The sequence below is a fragment of the Oryx dammah genome, unplaced genomic scaffold, assembly GCF_014754425.2.
Source record: "Oryx dammah isolate SB20612 unplaced genomic scaffold, SCBI_Odam_1.1 HiC_scaffold_12, whole genome shotgun sequence".
In the NCBI taxonomy this organism is placed as follows: domain Eukaryota; kingdom Metazoa; phylum Chordata; class Mammalia; order Artiodactyla; family Bovidae; genus Oryx; species Oryx dammah.
In genome coordinates this window covers 10,005,389-10,026,756 of record NW_024070196.1, presented here as the reverse complement: position 1 = coordinate 10,026,756, position 21,368 = coordinate 10,005,389, and the positions used below count along the sequence as shown (strand labels likewise).

Genomic DNA, 21,368 nt, shown 5'->3' with positions numbered 1-21,368 from the left:
GTAACTGGCTTAGCAGGTGTATGTTAGAATGCACTTTGCTTATATTAAATTGCTTCATCTTGATGTCAATCTTATGACACAATCATTATATTATCCTCATTTCACAGATGTGGAAGCTGAAGATTGGAGGTTTAATCACTAGCCCAAGGACACAATAAATACATGGCAGAGAAAGAGTAGAAACCTAGGTCTGCTTCCCATGCCTGTCTCTTAACCACAATGCTACACTATCCTGTGGCCTGTCATCAAAGGTTTTATGAACCCTTACTTGCCAATACCTCTGATGTAGGAAAATATACTTTGATTTTTCAGGACAACTGGAAGAAACACAGACAATCTAAGCTGGGGCTGAAATTAGAAATTCAAATTCAAATGTCAAAGACACCTGGGGAAACTGGCTGTCTATCAGGGGGAGGACATGCTGCAAAGAAGCACTTCCTATTCTCTTTGTGCTACGATCACATGACCACTGAGGCACTGTCACGTGACCACCCAGACAGCCTGCTGGCAGGTCTGTGCCCGGATTTGGGTGTGTGATGGGTAACAGGACAGTGCTCTGCACACAAAACAAGATCAAAAACTCCCGAAGGGAAGAAATCACATTCACCTTTATCTTCAGTAAGAGAAAATTAAGAAGTATGTTTTCTTCTTTCCTTGTATACAGCATCCCTGGGGGTGTGTGTGTGCGCGCGCACAGTCATGTCAGACTTTTGTGACCCCATGGTGTGTAGCCCGCCAGGCTCCCCCGTCCATGGAATTCTCAGGCAAGAATACTGGAGTGGGTTGCCATTTCCTTCTCCAATGCATGAAAGTGAAAAGTGAAAGTGAAGTCGCTCAGTCGTGTCTGACTCCTAGCGACCCCATGGACTGCAGCCCACCAGGATCCTCCGTCCATGGGATTTTCCAGGCAAGAGTACTGGAGTGGGTTACCATTGCCTTCTCCGTAGAGTTGGTAGTTTTTTCTAATTAAATGAAAAACATCTCACTGACAATAATACTTTGAAATTCAGCACCTGTAAGCATAATGAGTGCTTCTGGGACTGGAAAGGAGGTGATCTGTCCCAGGACACACGTGAACACAGTTTACGGAGACAGGGAGCAACCTGTGCCTGCATTCTGCGAGGAGACGGAGGGCAGAGAGTAAACTACAGATGCTCCCTTTGAAAATTTACTTACATGTTTGCTTTTGTTCACTACAGTCAATAAGTACTTATGCTTTAACTCTGACAAATAAAGTCACTGAGAACTTTCATTTTTGGAAGATGAAGATGAGAAAAATTCATCTTGTGATAGTAATAGTCTGAGTATGAAATTGCTCTAACTTTCATTTCTCAATTGCACAGGCTATTTGCTCATTTATCATAAGTGGTAGCAATAAAAATTCACTTGGGTCATCAGCTCTTTAGAACAGCTAAGTATGTTTTTAAGTGTTATATGTAACCCCGGGAGTCAAGAATACCACTGCTCCCAAATAAACCCTGTTGTCCTACATAAAGATATGGATTATCTTGCAAATTAACTTCACACATGATGTTAATGACCTCCTTGAGTTTTAATTGTTGAGGCTTTTGGTTTGTGGTTTATCTTAACTCTATTTTTGTGGGGAAAAAATAAATCCCTTGTAGGCACTGCACACATTCCTGAAGCTGCCACAATATTAGTAGTGGTTTCAAACATTTGACATTCACAATCAGAATTAAATGTCCTTCATTATGTAACAGTTTTTTTCTTTCAAATTAAACCCTTGTTTTAAAAGTATTTAAAAAACATAAAGAAGGATGGTAATAGGTAGAATGTTAACCGTGAAACTATAGATTCGCTTTCTACCAAAATCTTAACGTTAACCCAAAACTTTATAAAAGAAACTGAGAGTTTATATATATAAAGCTTTCACAGCCCACTTACTGATACACATTTTATTTAAGTTTCAAAATGTTATGGAATAAACCTTTCATTTTTCAATACAGATACTTATGGATATTACACATTTAAAAAATTACCTAAAATTAGAATGGAGTGAGTACATTTCATGACTATATTTCAGTGCTATTTGGTGCAGCTACGGAGATTAACCAAAAGCTTTCATATTTCTGACAGTTGTGTTATCAAAAATTCTCAAGATTATGAACAACTTGTGTCAAATATTACTTGTGTTTTACTGCTGTGACTGAAATATATTGTACCATTTTCCCAGCCAGATATTTTAGAAGTTGAAACAGACCCACAAATAAAAGAGAACTTAGGCAAAACCTCAAATTTTGGAGGTCTGCCTAGATTTTCCGAATTTACTTATTAAATGCAGCAGGGCTCCTGGAAACCATCCAGAATCTATGGGCTGGAGAAGAGCAAAGAGACAGCTGGGTGGGAAGCTGGTTTGCTTTCCTGTGTGAGCAAAAAGAACACGATCTTCTTGATGTCCCAGCTTAACTTTGCTCATATACCGGACATCAGGTGTATAATGTAACCTTCTAAACAAGAAGAAAAAATTTCATACATTCTATCAGAGATTAGCAAGATAAGCTTACTAAAGCCTGAAGTTTTCATGATTTATACAATTCTTTACTTCTGTTCTCCTGTTTTTTTAATTTGCTTTTTCTGCATCAATAAAAATCAGCCTTGAATGTACTGAATTACCTGGAAGCTAATAAATTAATTTGGGGAGCTAAATGATATCAGAATTGATTATAAGGTTGACTGATTAAATGGATGTAAAAGGACAAGACACCAATAACAATTGAGTGGCCAATGTTTATAAAGGATTATTATCATGAACATTTTTAGAAAAAAATTTAAATTCTATCACCCATCTGATATTTTTTTTTCCTTTATTCTTTTTTAAAATTTCTTCTAACAGTTAATGATATAGCTTGGAAAGGGGACTAAAATCATTGTTGCTGAATTTAAAGAGTACATTTCCAGGGAATTCTGTGGCAGTCCAGAGGTTAGGACTCTGCTTTCACAGCTGAGGGTGCAGGTTCAATCCCTGGGCAGGGAACTAAAAGTACATTTCCCAAGTTATGTTCTAGAAAGCATAAGCTGGGAGCCTCAGAAACCTTGAAGAATAATGGAGCAGGGAGAAGAGCCTGGTTCTACTGAGCCTATGGACAGAGGACTGCAAACAGAAGCTCCTGAATGTGGGCTGAGCATATAATGAGGAGCAGTGGGTACTGAGGACTGGTGGGGCCTGTGGTAAACTGGGGAGAGCATGGGCTGCCTGTGCAATCAAAGTCCATGAAAATCAAACACGACAAGAGGCCGAAAGCAACCTGAAAAGCCTTGCTGGCTAAACGAAACACAGCGGAGACACGCTGACCCCACCACCCTCCCAGGCTGCTGGTCCATCTCGCTGCTGGAGTGCAGCCCAGCCGGCTTACCCGCCCCCTCCCTACGGCTGTCCCCTGTTGCCAGCCTGCTTTCCATCCTTGCATCCGGCTGGAAGGGAAGGCCAAAGCCCTGGGTCTGAGTCCTAATTCACCAAGGAGGCTGTACAAGTCACACCTGCACGCCTCTGTTTTGTCCACTTTAGACAAGTTAGCAGTCTTGCAGCGTTAAATCAGATGATGGATGGAAAACCTCTTTGGAAACTGAGAGAGGCTAGATGTGTGTAGAGCAGATACTGACACATCGGCCCCTGCCTCCCCCACTCCTGCCCTGCTAGGTGCAGGCTTCACTCTTCCCCAGACCCCATCCCTCCATGCTGGGATCAGCATCTTTTCTTATCCATTCTATCCAAGATGCTTGGCTGCTCATGCCACTCACTTCCAAATGGTTCTACTGAAAACCCTTCACCGCAGCCACTGACTGCTGGGCTGAGGAGAGGGCTGGGCATGTCTCAGATGCTCCTTTCAGCTTCCCGGGGGTCACTCAACAGCCTCTCCTCCTCCGAAGTCGGCGCCACTCGTCCTGGTGTCCTGGCACCCAGAACACTTCTCCTTCCCCTCAGTGGTCACGGCACTCGGTTCTGAGATTTCCTCTCCAGCCTGTCTCCTGCCACCATCCCAGCCTCACCCTCATCTGATGAGAGCTTCCTCAGATTCCTTCCCCTCTGTTTGGAAAGGCTTGGGCTGCTGTCTGGGGAAGAAGCATTTAGCATCCCTGCCAAGGCTAACCCTGCCTCCCTCGTCTCTCCTGGCTCCTTCTGCCATCGCGTCTCTCCTCTCATGCTTGGCTCCAGATGCCGGAAGCAGCTTCACATCAATCTGCAAGTCCCTGGCCGTCTGGCACCTGCCTGATGCCGCATGGTCAACCCCAGTGGGCTTCTGTCAGCATTCCTGGCTTCCATTGGAAGCTCTGCCATGAGTCACGCCTCTGGGAAGCCTTGAACTCTTGGCCTTCTGCCAGCTCCTCTGCCTCCCTGATGGTTCTCCCTGTCCCTCAGCACTGCGTTCCTCCTTTCCAGCACCTCAGTGGGTCTTCCCACTTTTTCCTGTGCCTCAGCAACCCCACTTGCCATTGGACTTTCCTGTTCAACAAGGATCATGTCAAGCTTACAAGTCAATACCCAAATTTGTTTTCTGAGTTTGAGTCCCCCAGTTTCTCCCTCTTTAGGCCTCTCTCTGAGGCTATGCATGCTCAGTCACTCAGTCGTGTCCAGCTCTTTGCAACCCCATGGACTGAAGCCCGCCAGGCTCCTCTGTCCATCAGATTCTCCAGGCAAGAACACTGGCGTGGGTTGCCATCACGTCCTGCAGGGGCTCTTCCTGCCCCAGGGGTGGAACTCACACCTCCTTTATCTCCTGCACTGGCGGGTGGGTTCTTTACCACTCAGCCACCTGGAGAAGTCATTTTACACTCCGTAAGGTCCACTCCAATCCCAACAAGAATGCACTTCTCCTCACAATATCACTACCACCTCACAATCATCTCTGCCCTCAAAACCCAGGTTGCTTCTGATCCAGACCATTTTGCGCCCCCTTCTCATCAAGGCTGACTCGGCAGTGTGTCTCGAATGCGTCTGGTGCTGTCAGCAAGCTACCTACCACCATTAAGAAAGTGAAAGTGTAGTCGCTCGGTCATGTCTGACTCTTCGTGACCCCGTGGACTGTAGCCCGCCAGACTCCTCTGTCTGTGGGATTTCCCAGGCAAGAATACACCAGTATTCAGGCTGTTATTTCAACAGCCTCACAGCAGGTATCTGGGCTTCCAGTCTGGCTCAATTCTGTCTGACTTGGCCTCTCTCTCTCCTCATCCCATTCCCTGTCCTTCAGTCTATCTATTGCCAGACACATCTTCATGAAGCCATGAAGGACCCCTTTGGCCATGTCAGCCCACTTCCCAGAGCCTTCTGGACCACACTCCCCTGCTTGCCTAATAGACAGCAGATGTCTTCAAGAGGTGGGAATCTTCCGGTTCAATCTACAGGGCAACCATGCGTCCCCAATCCAATAGTACCTGATATGCCTTGAAAAATTAGTGGATACATAAATGAGATAAAAAACAAAAATCATAAACAGGCAAAACAACTCCCCAGAGCTAAGCACTACTATGTGGGTCTGCTTTCCACACCACCATGCTCTCTCATGCTCCCCAGCAGGGAGGTCAGCTCACGCCTTGGACTCAATCCCTGGCAAAGCTCTCTGAGATGAAGCTTCATCAGAAATCCTCTGATGCCAAGAAGTGAGCATGTGCTTCCCTCCTCTGAGTCCCCAGGACAAGTCTTTATCATGGCAGACAACCACTTTCCACAGTGTATTAAAATTACCTTGAATTTATCTTACGGGAGATAGTGAAGGACAGGGAAGACTGGCGTGCTGCAGTTTATAGGGTCGCAAAGCATCGGACATGACTCAGCAACTGAACGACAAAAACAAAAACTCCCTGAGGGTTGAGACTGTGCCTCATTTATTCTGGTAGTTCCTGAGCTGCCCAGTCCCACCATACACGTAACAGACACTTAACGAATCCTTAGTGGCGGATGGGTGAAGGGATCAAGGCAGGTGTACCACCCAAACTCTGCAAGTAACTTAATTCATCCTGCACCAAAGCCCTCTGCCCACCTCCTCTTTTTTTTTTCTTTTAAATACTGACTACCTGGCCCTAGAAATAGGCTAGTCTCCTAAAGGGAAGATGATGTGACAGTGTAAAAAAGTGCCAGTTGGACATCAATTTACTTGTGCTCAGCAGCAGCAACACTTTCATTACGGTGTATTCTTCGAAGGTGAGCTGCAGCCGGACAAACTGAAGACTGATCTGGTGCATCCCCTGGCAGAGCTCATACATGGCAGACTGGTGCATCTTCTCTCTGCAAAGGAAAAGCAAAGATGTCTGAGATTGGAAGGTCCAGGACCAGACCCAGACCAGCAGCCCCAGGGAGCCCACGGAGAAATCTGAGTCTGAGTTATGCCTTTGGCTTCAACGCAGAGCAGGCGTGTATTTGCAAGAGAAGTCAGCTGCCTAGCACGGTGACTGGTAAACTGCCTCTCGACCAACCTAGCCAGGCTGTTTATTCGTCCCCTGGGAGAATGTCAGAAGCACTGAAACCAACCTTTTCCAAAGTGTGCCATGACTCCACCTTACATCAAGGGTGATAATGTGTGATGGTGCTGTGTGTGATCCTGAGATTGTCCACGGAGTGGAGACGCTGCTGTGATGTGGGGGTGAAGCCCTGAGATTCCAAGCCCTTACTGTTTGGAAGAGCTGTGTTAGATGCTATGGACACACAAGGATGACCAGTCTCATTTCCACATGGACCTCCATTACCCTCCCATACAGGTCATGAAATGTGCCTGCTAACGTTTTGCAGCAACACATTTAAGAAGACAAATCAGGCACTTCCCTGAAAGTTCAGTGGTTAAGACTTCACATTCCAAGGCAGTGGATGTGGGTACAACCCCTGGTCAGAAAGCTAAGATCCCACATGCCTTGTGGCCAAAAAACCAAAACATAAAATAGAAGCAATATTGTAACAAATCCAATACGACTTAAAAAAAGAAAGAGAAACTGAATTTTGAAAAATGAAGGGAAATCAGACAACATTTAAAAAGAGGTTCAAATGGAACCTCTCTGGTCCAGGAGAAGATGATTTGGGCATCTGTACGAAACATACACATGTCCATTCAACCAACCAACAGAGCCACTCTCTATGCCCAAATCCAGTGTTTCCATAAAAATCCACAAGATATTACAACAGAAGTCATGATTATCTCTTTCCGTGAGAAGGCAGGCAGGTATCATTTAATTGTTCAGATGTTTTTCCTCAAAGTGATAAATCCTCTGGGAGGCCCTGGGTAAGTACCAAGTTATGATGACCAGAAAGAAATGAGTGAAAAAGAGTGTCTGGAAAATCCCACGGACGGAGGAGCCTGGTAGGCTGCAGTCCATGGGGTCGCTAAGAGTCGGGCACGACTGGGCGACTTCACTTTCACTTTTCACTTTCCTGCATTGGAGAAGGAAATGGTAACCCACTCCAGTGTTCTTGCCTGGAGAATCCCAGGGTTGGGGGAGCCCTGGTGGGCTGCCATCTATGGAGTCGCACAGAGTCGGACACAACTGAAGCAACTTAGCAGTAGCAGTGAGAAACAGGCCTGTTGACTCAGGCCATAGACACAGAGGAGTTGATGATGGCTAATACACTACTATGAGTGACTGAACACAGGTGAGTGTCTGTGGCAAAGCCACCTTGGGATTCCTCTTCCAGGGTGCACTCTTGGATTCCAATGGCAAAATTCTCTCTAAAAGCCATTTGTAAAAAACTCATCATTTTCTTGGTATTATTGCTATATGTTTTTCTTTCCCCATAATAAGCTAGGAGATATTTTTAACCATTAAAAATTAAAATAATTTTTTTTAATTTACAAAGTTTTAAATTTAATTAAATTTTTAATAAAAAATGCAGCATGTTGGATCTTATTTTCCCTACCAGGGATCAAACCTGTGACCCATGCATTGGGAGCAGAGTCTTAACCACGACTGCCAGGGATATCCTTTTAATTGAAGTATAGTTGATTTACAATGCTGTGCTGATTTCTGTTCTGCAGCAAAGTGATTCAGTTATGCATATATATATATACACACACACATTCTTTTTCATATTGTTTTCCATTATGGTTCATTGTGGGATATCGAATATAGTTCCCTGTGCTACAGTAGGCCCTTGTGGTTTATCCATTCTACATATCATGCTTTGCGTCTGCTAATCCCAAACTTCCAATCCTTCCCCACCCACCCGCCTTGGCAACTACAAGTTTATTCTCTGTATTTGTGGGTCTGTTTTTGTTTCATAGATAGGTTCACTTGGGTCATATTTTAGATTCTGTATATAAGTCATATCGCTTGGTATTTATCTTTCAGGGAGCTATTTCTAATTAAGGAAATATTTTCAAAACACTTGCACACAGATCCAAACCCAAACACACAGAGAAAAATAGCGGGATCCACCATGAAGAATAAAGAATGCAAATATATGCTAATATCTTTGCCATACTTGCTTCAGATCTTTAAAAAGTGAACGCGGCCTAGTTAAGTCCTGCTCTGCCTCCCTCCTGGTCCCATTCATCTTCCTCATGCACGAGAGGAACCACCCACCTTGGGAGATTCCCATTTCCTCTCAGATATGTACACTTTACACACATGTATGTATTCATAAAAACAGCACCCAGTACCACTTGGTTTTATGTAAATTTAACATTAGGTATGCACATCCTTCTGCAACTTATTTTTATTCAACATTGTGATTCTGCGAGGTATCTGTTTTAACACAGGTAACGCCAAGTGAAGTCATTTTCTCTGCAGCGCCTTTCATTTGTCTGAACACACCACAGTTTGCTAATCCCTTCCACTCCGGATGGACACCGGGGTTGTTTCCGCTTTATGGCTATTACAGATGAGGCCCCAGGGACATCCTTGGGTGTTTCTCTAGGATATAGGATGAAAACAGAACTGCTGAGTCATGGATGTGTGCACAGCTGCTGCTTTCATTCCAACCAGGAGGAGACGAGATGTCCTTTTCTTCCAAGTCCGGCCAACACTCGTCATTAACCCGTTTGAATTGTTTCTGCTACTTGATGAGGGCTGAAAGGTTAGGCACACTACTGCCCTTTATTTGCAGAGTCATGATCACCAGCAGGCTGAACATTTTTCAAATGTTTTTTGACCATTTGAGTTTCTTCTTTTGTGATTTGTCTTTTCATATCTTTATTTATTTTTATTTATTTTATTTATTTATTTATTTATTTTTAATTTTTACTTTACAATTCTGTATTGGTTTTGGCATAGATTGACATGAATCCACCACAGGTGTACATGCGTTAAATACTTTAAGATTTTTTCCTCCTTCTATCACCAATCTTTATTAATAATTTTTTTGCCTTATAATTTTTGTCTGATATTAATATTGTTTCTTCCTTATTTCCTCTGGCTCTTTCTTTTGCTCTCTCTTTAGAATTTGCCTGAGGACTCCTCTAGTGGTCCAGTGGTAAGGACTCTGCACTCTCACTGTGAGGGCCCAGGCTCCATCCCTGGTCAGGCAACTAGGATTCCACAAGCCACATGGTGCAGTCAAAGGGGACCAAAAAAAAAAAAAAAAAAAAAGAATTTCCCTGGAATGCCCTTTAAAAAAAATCCCTTGTTTACAAAGTCCCCACATAATTATACTTCACACAAGCTGGTTATAAACAGCAAAAAGCTGAATTTAAAAAGTCTGAGCGTCTCTGTATTATAATAGCTTGGTTTAATCTGTTTCCATTTATCATGATTATTGATTTATTTGGAATTTTTTCCTACCATTTTAACTTCCTCTCCTCCTTTCCTTCTTTCTACTTCGTTTCTTTTTATTAAATGGATCCAGCTTAAAAAAAATTATTTGCTCATCTACTGGATTTAGAAGGTTCACAATCTATTTTTACTCTTAAAATAATTAAGTTATGAACGTGCATATTTAAAAATCTAAAGTTAATCAACAGCTTTTCCACGAGGAACAGAAAAAATGGAGAGTACTTTATCTTTGGCTTACTGCTTCCCATTTTCACGGTATCGCTCTTCAGTATTTAAACTTCCACTTGTTTTCAAATAGCTGCCGAAGTCTCTCTCTCACATCCACACCTCATGTCTGTTTAGAGTTACAAATGTTATTTCCTTGATCACCGCTGTTAACTGCACTTCACTCCTTACTACTGGGTTGGTTCAATTTCTTACTGAAGAATATATATATATACACATATATAACTGAAATTCTGCAGCAGTCAATCACTGAGTGTTGAAATCTTTCAGTCTTGCTATGCCTGAAAGTGGTTTTTATTTCACCTGCATTCTTGAATTATAGTTTACCATGTTATAGATTTCTAGTGTGGTAACCTCCTTCGGTACTTTGAAGACAGTATTCCACTACACCTGTATCTTCACCACCACTTCTGGGAAATTTCTTATTGGTCTAACTGTCTTTCCCTTATAGGTAGAGAACTAGTACTTTCTCTTGGTAGCTGAATAAAAACTTGCTCTGTTTATTTTTGATGCCTGCAGTTTCAATATGAGGAACTGAAGTATACACTTATTTTTACTCCTGTTGCTCAGGATTCAGTGTCCATATTTGATTTGATGATGCAGTTATTTCTTCAGTTCTGAAATGTTCTTAGACATTGTTTCTTCAAATATCACCCGCATCCCACCTGTTTTTCCTTTTTGAACTCCTCCCCGTGGGTTAGACCTTTTCACTGCATCTTCTGCATTAACCACCGTTTCATATTTTCTATCTTCTCATCTCTTTGTACTGCGTCCCAGGTGGCTTAGTGGTAAAGAACCCGCCTGCCAATGCAGGACACAAAAGAGATGTGGGTTTGACCCTGGGGTCGGGAAGATCCCCTGGAGGAGGGCATGCAACCCACTCACATATTCTTACCTGGAGAACCCCACGGGCAGAGGGGCCTGGCGGGCTATGGACCATAGGGTCACAAAGAATCGACATAACTGAAGCGGTTCAGCATGCATACCCGCACGGCATTCTAGGTGGCTTTCTCATCTGTTTTCTAATATTTTTTTTCTTTTCCTGTGTAATCTGTTTAACGTCTACGGCGTTTTGATTTCAATGTTCTTCCTGTCTTGGGCTTGCTTGCTGAATCGTGTCTGAGTCTTTGCGACCCCACGGACTGGAGCCTGCCAGGCTGCTCAGTCCAAGGGATTTCCCAGGCAAGAATATGAGAGCACACTGCCATTTCCTCCTTCGGAAATGGCAGGCTAGGTGCCTAGAAACGGTTGATTTAGTTTTTCCTCAAACATTTCTGTTATTTTCCATGAGATACTCTGTACTTTATGGTTATTATATCTTCTTTCTCTAAATCATACCTTATCTATTATATCTCTAAATACTTTCAACATGTTTAGTTTATAGTTGGTTTAAAATGTTTTAAATTCATTTTGGGGGGATGCTCATAAGCCTGTCCAGCATGTTTTATTAAGGCATATACTGTTTTCTAGGTGAATCCAGGGGCACTGTCCTGTGGAAGGGACTCTACAGGAAGTTTTAGCTTTTACAGCTATCAGGGGTACAAGCATTTCCCTTGATCTGGACCAGTTTGGATGCTAAATTTTCAGCTTAATTGCTTTTTGCAAGACTCGTGGAGTTTAAATTTGGACTCCACACTTGACGCGATGCAGGATTGCGGCTCTTGTTTCTTTCAGCTTCCTTGCCACGTCCCTGGGCTGGCTGGCTGGCTGGGCTTACTGTCCCTGCTTGTCGACAGTGAAGTCTTTTCAGAGCCTGCGGGCTCCATTTCAGGCCCAGCCTTGCTGGACTGTACATTCTCCTGTCCTGTTCCTGTTGTCTTCTAACACCCATCCCTAAGGTGTTTTTCTACATCCAAAAGTCTGAGGGCCAAGTGTAGCTAACTTTAACTCCAAGTTGAACTACTCTGGCTGTGAATTCTCTGTTCTTACACCTGCTTTTTTTTTTTTTTTTTTCCTTTTGAGCTTGGTTATATATTTAAGATCTTTTAAAATACAAAATTTCTATGTATTTTGTACATAGAGGGGGAAAAAAGGCTCAGTTCACTTTCATCATTCCAATTGCTAACTTTAAGCTTCTTAAAGGCAAGATCCATGTCTGACTGACCTTTGTGAAGGTCAAAGAGAGTCAGATAGGCAAGTGCCCTGTGTCCATCTTTATGCAAAAGTGTTTCATGAATGAATGAGAGAGAAGGAAAGCCAAAACAGAAGAGGAAAAGTGAAGACAGCCAAATCAATGACAGACACACAGATGTACATGTGATAGTGATGGTTAGAGAAAGGTAACAATGAAAATTCACAGAAAGATCAAGTGGCTAATAAACTAGATACTGCTTTTGTTAAGTTCTTGAAAAGCTTCTAAGAACCAAAGGAGAGATATAGGTTGTAAAGCGGGGTGAAGCGGATAGCAAATCCGGATGTCTATGGAATATAATGCAACACATATTTGATGACACGCAGTTTAAAAAGTGCACTCCTAAGCACTTGATCCCTTCAGCTTCCCTGCGCTGGAGGCAGAACAGACATCCTTGGCTTTGCCCCAGTAGGGAGTAGGAATGCACGGCCCATGGGCCCCTGAGTGTGCCGGTTTTATGAGCCTGGCATCATGTCACTTCTGAGATCTAGGCTTATCATATGTAAAACTGGGAATTAACACTAAATTCCACTGTGCAGAGTTGTAGGGAGCAACTATATGGAAGTTCTTAAATTATAAAGCCCTCTATGAACATTAGCTTTTGCTGCTGATGTCATGGGGAGAACAAAATGCTTCTTGAGAGACCAATAATCATTTTGGTTAAAACAGACCAAGAAAAAATCAAATTCTTAAAATTACTTTTCAGGAAAATAAGACTGCATTCTTGTTGTTATTTCTACCCACAGCATGGTAAATAAATCAGGAGAAAAACCAGAGAGGATGCAGATTTTCAGGAAGGCAGAGGTGACTTGCCCAGGGTAGAACAGGAGGACAAAAGGTCTCATGCCAAAGTGTTTCTGTTATCAGATGTGTTAGCAAAACGTCCACAGAGTAAAGACTGCTTACAGAGAGACCTCAGATTCTACTTGAAAAACAGATCAGAATGTTAATGTGTAACAACACACCTAAAAAAAGCACTTTTTTTTTTGTCACCTGTATAGGAAAAGCATCTCTTTAACTCTTTCTTGAGGCATTACTGCCTGAATAATCCCCACCGTTTTCAGAGCTATCACTTATGGAATGCCTACCATACCAAAATTTCGTCTTGTTAGTTCTCATAATGCCTTGTGCAGACTCATTCTCATGTTTGTGACAAGGAAATAATTTAGGTACACAATCGAGCCTTGGACTTAAACCCAGGTTTTTTCCTTCAAAACACAGGCCTCTGCATGTGAGCCAAGCAATTCCTGAAGGACCGCCCCGCCATGGTGCAGCAGTGGAAAAGACTCGCAGTGAAGAGCACAGCACTCTCTTAAGAGTTGTATCCATGAAACTGGGGGAACTCTGTACTGAACTGGTCACCACAGCAGTGACTGGAATAAGAGATAAAGCCAAAATGATCCTAGATTGTGAACAGAGTTCCTCAAAAGACAACCTGAAGAGGCTAGTGAGGTGAAATGAAAGTCACTCAGTTGTGTCCAACTTTTTGCGAACCCATAGACTATACAGTCCATGGAATTCTCTAGGCCAGCATACTGAAATTAGTAGCCTTTCCCTTCTCCAGGGGATCTTTCCAACACAGGGATCGAACCCAGGTCTCCGGCACTGCAGGCAGATTCCTTACCAGTGGAGCCACGAGGGAAGCCCTGAAGAGGCTAGGATGTTCTTAAAAGAGACCTCCAAGAGATGAACTCCTTTCTGACAGACACATCCTCTCCACTCTGTTTAAGCCCATGCCATGGGATGGCAGGAACTGGATTACTTTCAGGCTCCTGACTCGAGAACCACCTGAAGCTGTTTCCAGCCAAGTTAACATCCCAGTCGCACTGACTTCACTCTCCTTCGCTCTCTAGTTCCAATCCAGAGACTCTTACGCTGACCGATTCAACCACCTCCACCGCAAACACGGCTCCCCAACTAAGCCTGTGCAACGCAAGTGCTGAGCCCACGCTCTGCAGTGAGAGAGGCCGCCGCAGTGAGAAGCCCTGGCACCACAGCCAAGAGTCGGCCCCATTCTTCACAGCTAGAGAAAGCCGGCATGCAGCAAGGACGACCCAGTGCCGCCACACAGAAACAAAAAGGGGAAAATCCCTCAGGCCTCTTCCTCTCTCACGCTGCTGGCGCAGTCATTTACAGCTCTCTCCCTCAGAGCATCTCTTTACAACTATAAAGAGGTATTTGGTACCTCAAATGTTTTGCTGTTGCATTTGCTCACTTGTCTATATTTTGCTCCCCATTATGTGGTAAGATTTTGTTTTTCCAATTCCACTGCTGCTGCTGCTGCATGAAATTGAGTTCTCTAAATGAAGAGTGCTGTGTACTCAATATAGCTTGAAGTTTCAAGAAAATAGGCCGTCTTAAAAACACATTTTACTTCACATCATTTTTTGCACAATTAGATTAAATGCACAGGAATTTAATGTACATCCAAAGAAGTTGAAACAAGGACAATCTTTTCAGCATGATACAGGGATTAATTTTACAACAACATAAAAATTATCTCTGCTATCTGCTTTTATTCATTAGATAATCTTACCTCATTTTGACTAAAAAAAAAAAAAAAAAACGTAAAAATACACAGATTACTTTGGGAAAGAGATGAAATTTGTATAAAAGTTACCTGTGAACAGTGGGGCTGATCTAGAGCCAGTAGGAAATTTTTGATGGAGGAAACAGCCCTGTATTAAGGTGAACATCAGACCCGACAGTCAATGGTCTCTACTTCTAAATGTGGATACAACATTGTTTATAAACATCGTCTCATTTGTAGGAATAGCACAAACTCCAATTTTAAATAAACACAATAACAAAATAGTCACAGAGACCCAGTTTCAATGCAAAGACCTTAGGCTTAAATCCATGAGAATGACAGTTCTAAAATATTCTCAAAGAAACTCTTACAAAAAAGAAAGAAACATTTCAATTGTCTTATCATTTTCTCAAACTAGGAAACCAATTTTATTCACAGCTATAACTTTATCTGGTCCTCTCTTAGGATACCTATTACACTAAATTGAAATCATATGATCATTTGGAAATAGTTTTAAGATATTATATTAAAATAATCTAATGTCTCTAAACTTGATTTACTTGGAACAAAAGTGAAGAATCAAAGAATGAGAAAATACTTTTTTTTTCTTTAGAAAGAATTTTGAGTAGGATATAGAATTTACTCTCATAATAAAAGGGGGAATTAGAGGGCCTTCTCTGCTCGTCCAGTGGTGAAGAATCTGCCTTCCAGTGCAGGCGACTTGGGTTCAATCCCTGGTCAGAGAACTAAGATCCCATATACCTTGGAGCAACTGAGCTCTCATGCCACAACTACCGAGCCCGCAAGCTACAACTGGAGAGGAGTCTGCACGTCACAATGGAAGAGCTCATGTGCCACAACCAGGACCCGATGCAGCCAAATAAATAAATACTTTAAAAAAGAGTGGGATTTAGAAAAAGGCCCATTTAAATCAGAGTGGGAAGGGCTTCACAATTTAAATGAGATAGGAAGCAGAACGGTTGTCACCAGGGCTGGGAATAGGGGAGAGTAGGGATTTGTTTATATAACAATGTGTCAATGTATTTAACATCATTGAACTATACAGTTAAAAATGGTTAAGATAATAAATTGTATGGTACAAGTATTTTATCACAATTAAATTGTTAATTAAAAAAGAGAGTATTTGCAAATTATGACTTATAAAGGGTTAATATATAAAATATATAAATAGTTCATATAATTCAATATCAAAAACAAACAACACAATTAAAAAATGGGCAGAAGACCCAAATAAACATTTTTCCAAAGGAGACCATCAGGCCATCATGTACAAGAAAAAATGTTCAACATTGATAATCATCAGAGAAGTGCAAATTAAAACTACAATGAGATATCACCTTACACCTGGCAGAATGGCTATCATCAAAAAGACCACAAATAACAAATGCTGGCGAGGACGCGGGAAAAATGAGAACCCCGGTGGGAATAGAAATTGGTGCAGCCACAGTGGAAGACAGTATAGAGGTTTCTCAAAAATTAAAAACAGAACTACCACAAGACCTGTCAATTCCATCCCTGGGCATATATATCTGAAGAAAATGAAAAGATTAATTTGAAAAGAAACATGCACCCTCATGTTCACAGAGCCACTGTTTACAACAGTCAAGATATGGAAGCAACTTAAGCGTCTGTCAACAGATGAGGGAGTAAAGAAGACGGGGTATGTATATATACAATGAAATACTACTCAGCCACATAAAACCATGAAGTTTTGCCATTTGCAACAGCCAATGGGGGACCTGGAAGGTATTATACTTAGCGAAAGAGAGAAGAAAATATACTATATGATACTATTTAAATGTGGAATCTAGAAAAAAAAAAACCAAATTAGTGAACATAACAAAAAAGAAACAGATTCACAGATATAGAGAATAAACCAGTGATTACCAGTGGGGAGAGGGAAATGAGGAGGGGCAGGATACGATTAGGGGAGTGAGAGGCACAAACTGTATGTATGAAATAGGTAAGGTACAAGGATACACTGCACAACAGGGAATAAAGCCAGTATTTCATAAAAACTATAAATGGAGTGAAGCCTTTAAAAATTGTGAATCACTGTGCCGTACACTGAACGTTACGTAATACTGTGCATTAACTAACTGTGCATGTGCTCAGTGGCGGCCAGCTCTTTGCAACCCCATGGACTGTAGCCTGCCAGGCTCCTCTGTCCATGGGATTTCCCAGGCAAGATTACTAGAGTGGGTTGCTATTTCCTCCTCCAGGGGATCTTCCTGACCCAGAGATCAAACCATCTTCTGTGTCTCCTGCACTGACAGGCAGATTCTTTACCACTGAGCCACCTGGGAAGCCCACATTATCTATACAATAACAACAAAAAAATCTGCAACTCATCATACTGCTATACTTTGATGGGGATTAGAAATTAAGATCTGTGTTTAATTATGTAACTTCTCTTATGGTTTAGGCTTTTTAATTCATTCTTTTTTTTTTAATTTATTTTTTTTCTATTTTTACTTTATTTTACTTTACAATTCTGTTATAATATATAAATAATCTGTGTTTTGCTGCATTTTTAGTCTTACTGTATTGGTGTTTTTATTATACGCTGCACTAAATGCTTTTTGAAAGCAGAAGAGTGAAAATTCTTTCAAAAGCCATAGTTTTAAAAATTAGAAATGGTTCTCTAAAGGCCTGTCTGCTGTTGTTTTTGTACCCCAAGGAGGAATGGAAAATAGAGCTACCTTTATCACTCCTTTCTCTTTCCAAGAACTCACAGTTAATACATATAATTGTTTTACACTGGTTGATTTCATAAATGCCAAAGTGAAGGTCCCAACCCTTCCACCTACGGGAGCCTATGGACAGTACAGTGACATTTTAACACTTAATATCCTTTAGCGATATTGCAGCAAACTGTACCTTCGTCACCCAAACACCTTTTCAGTGTGCAAGACATCACTTTACTTAGTAAGAAACTAGAAAACTAAGTCTTTGAAATATTTCACTTTAACCCTTGAATCCAACTGAATCCTATTGTTTAATCAAACAACAAGCAACTCTCATCACCTGGAAAGTCTGTATCCTTCTTCTGGATACTAAGGCACAAATCATTTTCTAAAATCTATTTTTAGAGGATAACTGATTTACAACATTCTGTTGGCTTCTGCCATACAACAGTGTGAATCAGCTCTAAGTGTACACGTGTCCCCTTTCTCTTAAACCCCGCTAACACCTCTCACCCCATCCCACGCCTCTAGGATGTCAGAGAGTACGGGGTTGGGCTCCATGTTATACAGCAACGTTCCATCAGCTATCTATTTACATATGGTAATGCATATGTTTCAATGCTGCTGTCTCAATTCTTCCTACCCTCTGCATCCCCTGCTGTGTTCAGAGTCTGTTCTCTATGTCTGTGTCTCTATCCCTGCGCCCTGCAAACAGGTTCATCGGCACTATTTTTCTAGATTCCATATATATGCACTAGTATATGAAATTTGTTTTTCTGACTTACTTCACTCTATATAGCAGGCTTTAGGTTCATTCACCTCGTTAGAACTGACTCAAATGTGTTCCTTTTCATGGCTGAGTAATATTCCACTGTGTATCTGTAAAAGTTTCTTTACCCACTCATCTGTTGATGTTCATCTAGGTTATTTCCATGTCCTGGCTACTGTTAACAGTGCTACTATGAACACTGGGATACATGTGTTTTTGCAATTATAGTTTTCTCAGGGTATCTGCCCAATAGTGGGGTCATAATGGTTCAGTTTATCCCTAGTTTTTAAAGGAATTCAGTTTACATTCCCACCAACAGCACAAGAGGTTCCCTTTTGTCCACACCTTCGCCAGCATTTATTGCTTGCAGATGTTTTGATGACGGCCATTCTGACCAGTGTGAGGTGACACTTCATTGTATTTTGACTTGCATTTCTCTGATAATGAGCAATGTTGAGCATCTTTTCGTGTGACGGTTGGCCATCTGTATGCCTTTGGAGAAATGCCTGTTTATGTCTGCCGCCACTGTTTGATTGGGTTGTTTTTCTGGTATTGCTGCTTATATATTCTGGAGACGGATTGAAGCACATATCTTTATATGAGTGTGCCTTTATATCTTTTGTACAGTGCACAGGTCCAAAATTACATGAGTGCTAAATAAAAATCTGATAGCTACAAAGAATAGGTGAAACCAACAAATTTCACAGACTTTGCTTGCTCCTCAAATATAGATACAAACATAGATACAAAGTCAGTGCTCACTCAGGGCTGAACTCCTTTAAGTCTCTGAAATCTCAAGAAGAAGTTTCTTAATAAACCTGTTTGCTAACATACTATTACTTCTATCAATTGCTCCAGCTGTATGCACGCATGTGTATGTGTATGCTGAGTGCTGTTAGAATGCACTCATCAGTAGTGCCAATCTTACAGCAGAGAGTTAAATAATTTGAGTGGGGTAGTGCACACAGATAATTACAGCAGATCTGAAGGACTAGACCTTATATCTGATACCAAACCACGTCATTATGTCTGAATAAATCTAACATCTTGTTACATGGTCAGTCTAACAGATGGTCCCTGTCTCCAGCTTGTTATTTTCCTAAAAACAGCATGCAGAAACAGTTCTTCTTTTTCAAATCTTAATTAGAATAAAAATGACCTCAATTTGAGCATTCAAATGATGCCAGTTTATGGTTTTTATTTTTTTCATAGTCTTACTAGATTTTTCCTTAAAGGACAAACAGAATATATCTGTAGGAGGACCATTTTGCTAGTTGCAGTTTTGATGTCTGTTCGTTTTTACATCATCTATTAACAGCCAGGGCAGAACTCAGCTGCTCAAGAATTGCTGGAGAATGTTGCTTGTGGTTTCCTTTCCTGGACAGGTGTGCCTAAGGGAGTGGTCTCCCCACTATCTCCATAACATTCACGTATTCCCCATTAATTTTACATGGTAAAAGCCCAGGAACAGTTAAAAGCTAGTTCAGTGTTTTGCTTGTTACCTTAATTGATGTTCCAGAAGGGATGTGTTTCACAGAACTGACCTTGACTTAACCATACAATTTCACTGACTTTAATGGATGTTACACAGATCAAAAGAATATGTGCCCATCAAAAAAATCTAGAAGGGGCCTGGTTATACGATGGTAACTGTAATCTACCACCAACGGTCTTAGAAATCTACAAATGTTTTATTTTTAACCATACGTTCTATAGATAGTTTTTAGTAAAACATTCTTTTGTGTCTTATATTTTTAAATACTTATACAGCATCATTTCTTTTGGGTACCGGACCATGTTTTTTGGTAGAGAAAGAAACATGTAGCCATAATCCACTGTGAAAAGGTCAGATTCTAGAGCAAGTTAATTGCGGCTACTTGCATGACAAAAATGTTTTGGACTGACCAAGTCAATCTTAGTATTCACTGCATTGTGAATTTCCACAGACCAGTTATGATGTAACTCATTTAAAAAGTCCTACTGCATAGCACAGGGAACTGTATCCAGTCTCCTAGGATAAACCATCATGGAAAAGAATATAAAAAAGAATGTACATATGTGTATAACTGGGTCACTCTGCTATATACCAGATATGAACACAACATTATAAATCAACTATACCTCAATAAAAAATAAGTAAAAATAAAAAAAAGTGACTTTGAAGCAACTTTTCATGACATACTTGTCCCTGAGATGTGTGACTAATACTTCACACTAGAGGAAAGTCAGAAACACAGTAAACTGCAGAATATTTACAAGAATGATGGCTCACTATCTATTACCTATAAACTTTAGCTCAGGCAAACAGGTGAACACTGCAGGCACTGTCCTCCTCCTGACATCATAGGGGACTGGAATGCAAAAGTAGGAAGTCAAGAGATACCTGGAGTAACAGGCAAATTTGGCCTTCAAGTACAGAATGAAACACGGCAAAGGTTAACAGAGTTTTGCCAAGAGAACACACTGGTCATAGCAAATGCCCTCTTCCAACAACACATGAGAAGACTCTACACATTGACATCACCATATGGTCAACATGGAATCAGACTGATTATACTATTTGCAGCCAAAGATCGAGAAGCTCTATACAGCCAGCAGGGGCAAAAAAAAAAAAAAAAAGATGGGGAGCTGACTGTGGTTCAGATCATGAATTCCTTATTGCCAAATTCAGACTTAAATTGTTTAAGAAAGTAGGGAAAAACACTAGACCATTCAGTTATGACCTAAATCAAATCCCTTACAATTATGCAGTGGAAGTGACAAGTAGAGTCAAGGCATTGGATCTGATAGACAGAGTGCCTGAAGAACTATGAACGGAAGTTCATGACATTGTACAGGAGGCAGTGATCAAGACCATTCTGAAGAAAACAAATGCAAAAAGCCAAAATGGTTGTCTGAAGAGGCCTTAAAAATAGCTGGGAAAAGAAAAGAAGTGAAAAGCAAAGGAGAAAAGGAAAGATACACCCATTTGAACGCAGAGTTCCAAAGAACAGCAAGGAGACACAACATGCCTTCCTCAGTGATCAGTTTAAAGAGACAGAGGAAAACAACAGAATGGGAAAGACTAGAGATCTCTTCAAGAAAATCAGAGATACCAAGGGAACATTTTATGCAAAGATGGGCTCAATAAAGGTCAGAAATGGTATGGACCTAACAGAAGCAGAAGTTATTAAGAAGAGGTGGCAAGAATACACAGAACTATACAAAAAGATCTTCATGACCCAGATGACCATGATGGTGTGATCACTCACCAAGAGCCAGATATCCTGGAATGCAAAGTCAAGTGGGCCTTAG

General features: G+C 41.3%; 1 protein-coding gene across 2 annotated transcripts in view; it reads right to left on the bottom strand.

Annotated features, from left to right (window-relative positions):
* Window positions 1-21,368, bottom strand: part of NR3C2 (nuclear receptor subfamily 3 group C member 2) — a 428,013-nt gene that overhangs the window by 40,771 nt on the left and 365,874 nt on the right. For both annotated transcript variants that reach the window (XM_040251354.1, XM_040251353.1), the window contains exon 7: window positions 6,111-6,241. In XM_040251354.1, coding sequence (XP_040107288.1) covers window positions 6,111-6,241 — 131 coding nt within the window. The remainder of the gene's footprint in view (window positions 1-6,110; window positions 6,242-21,368) is intronic.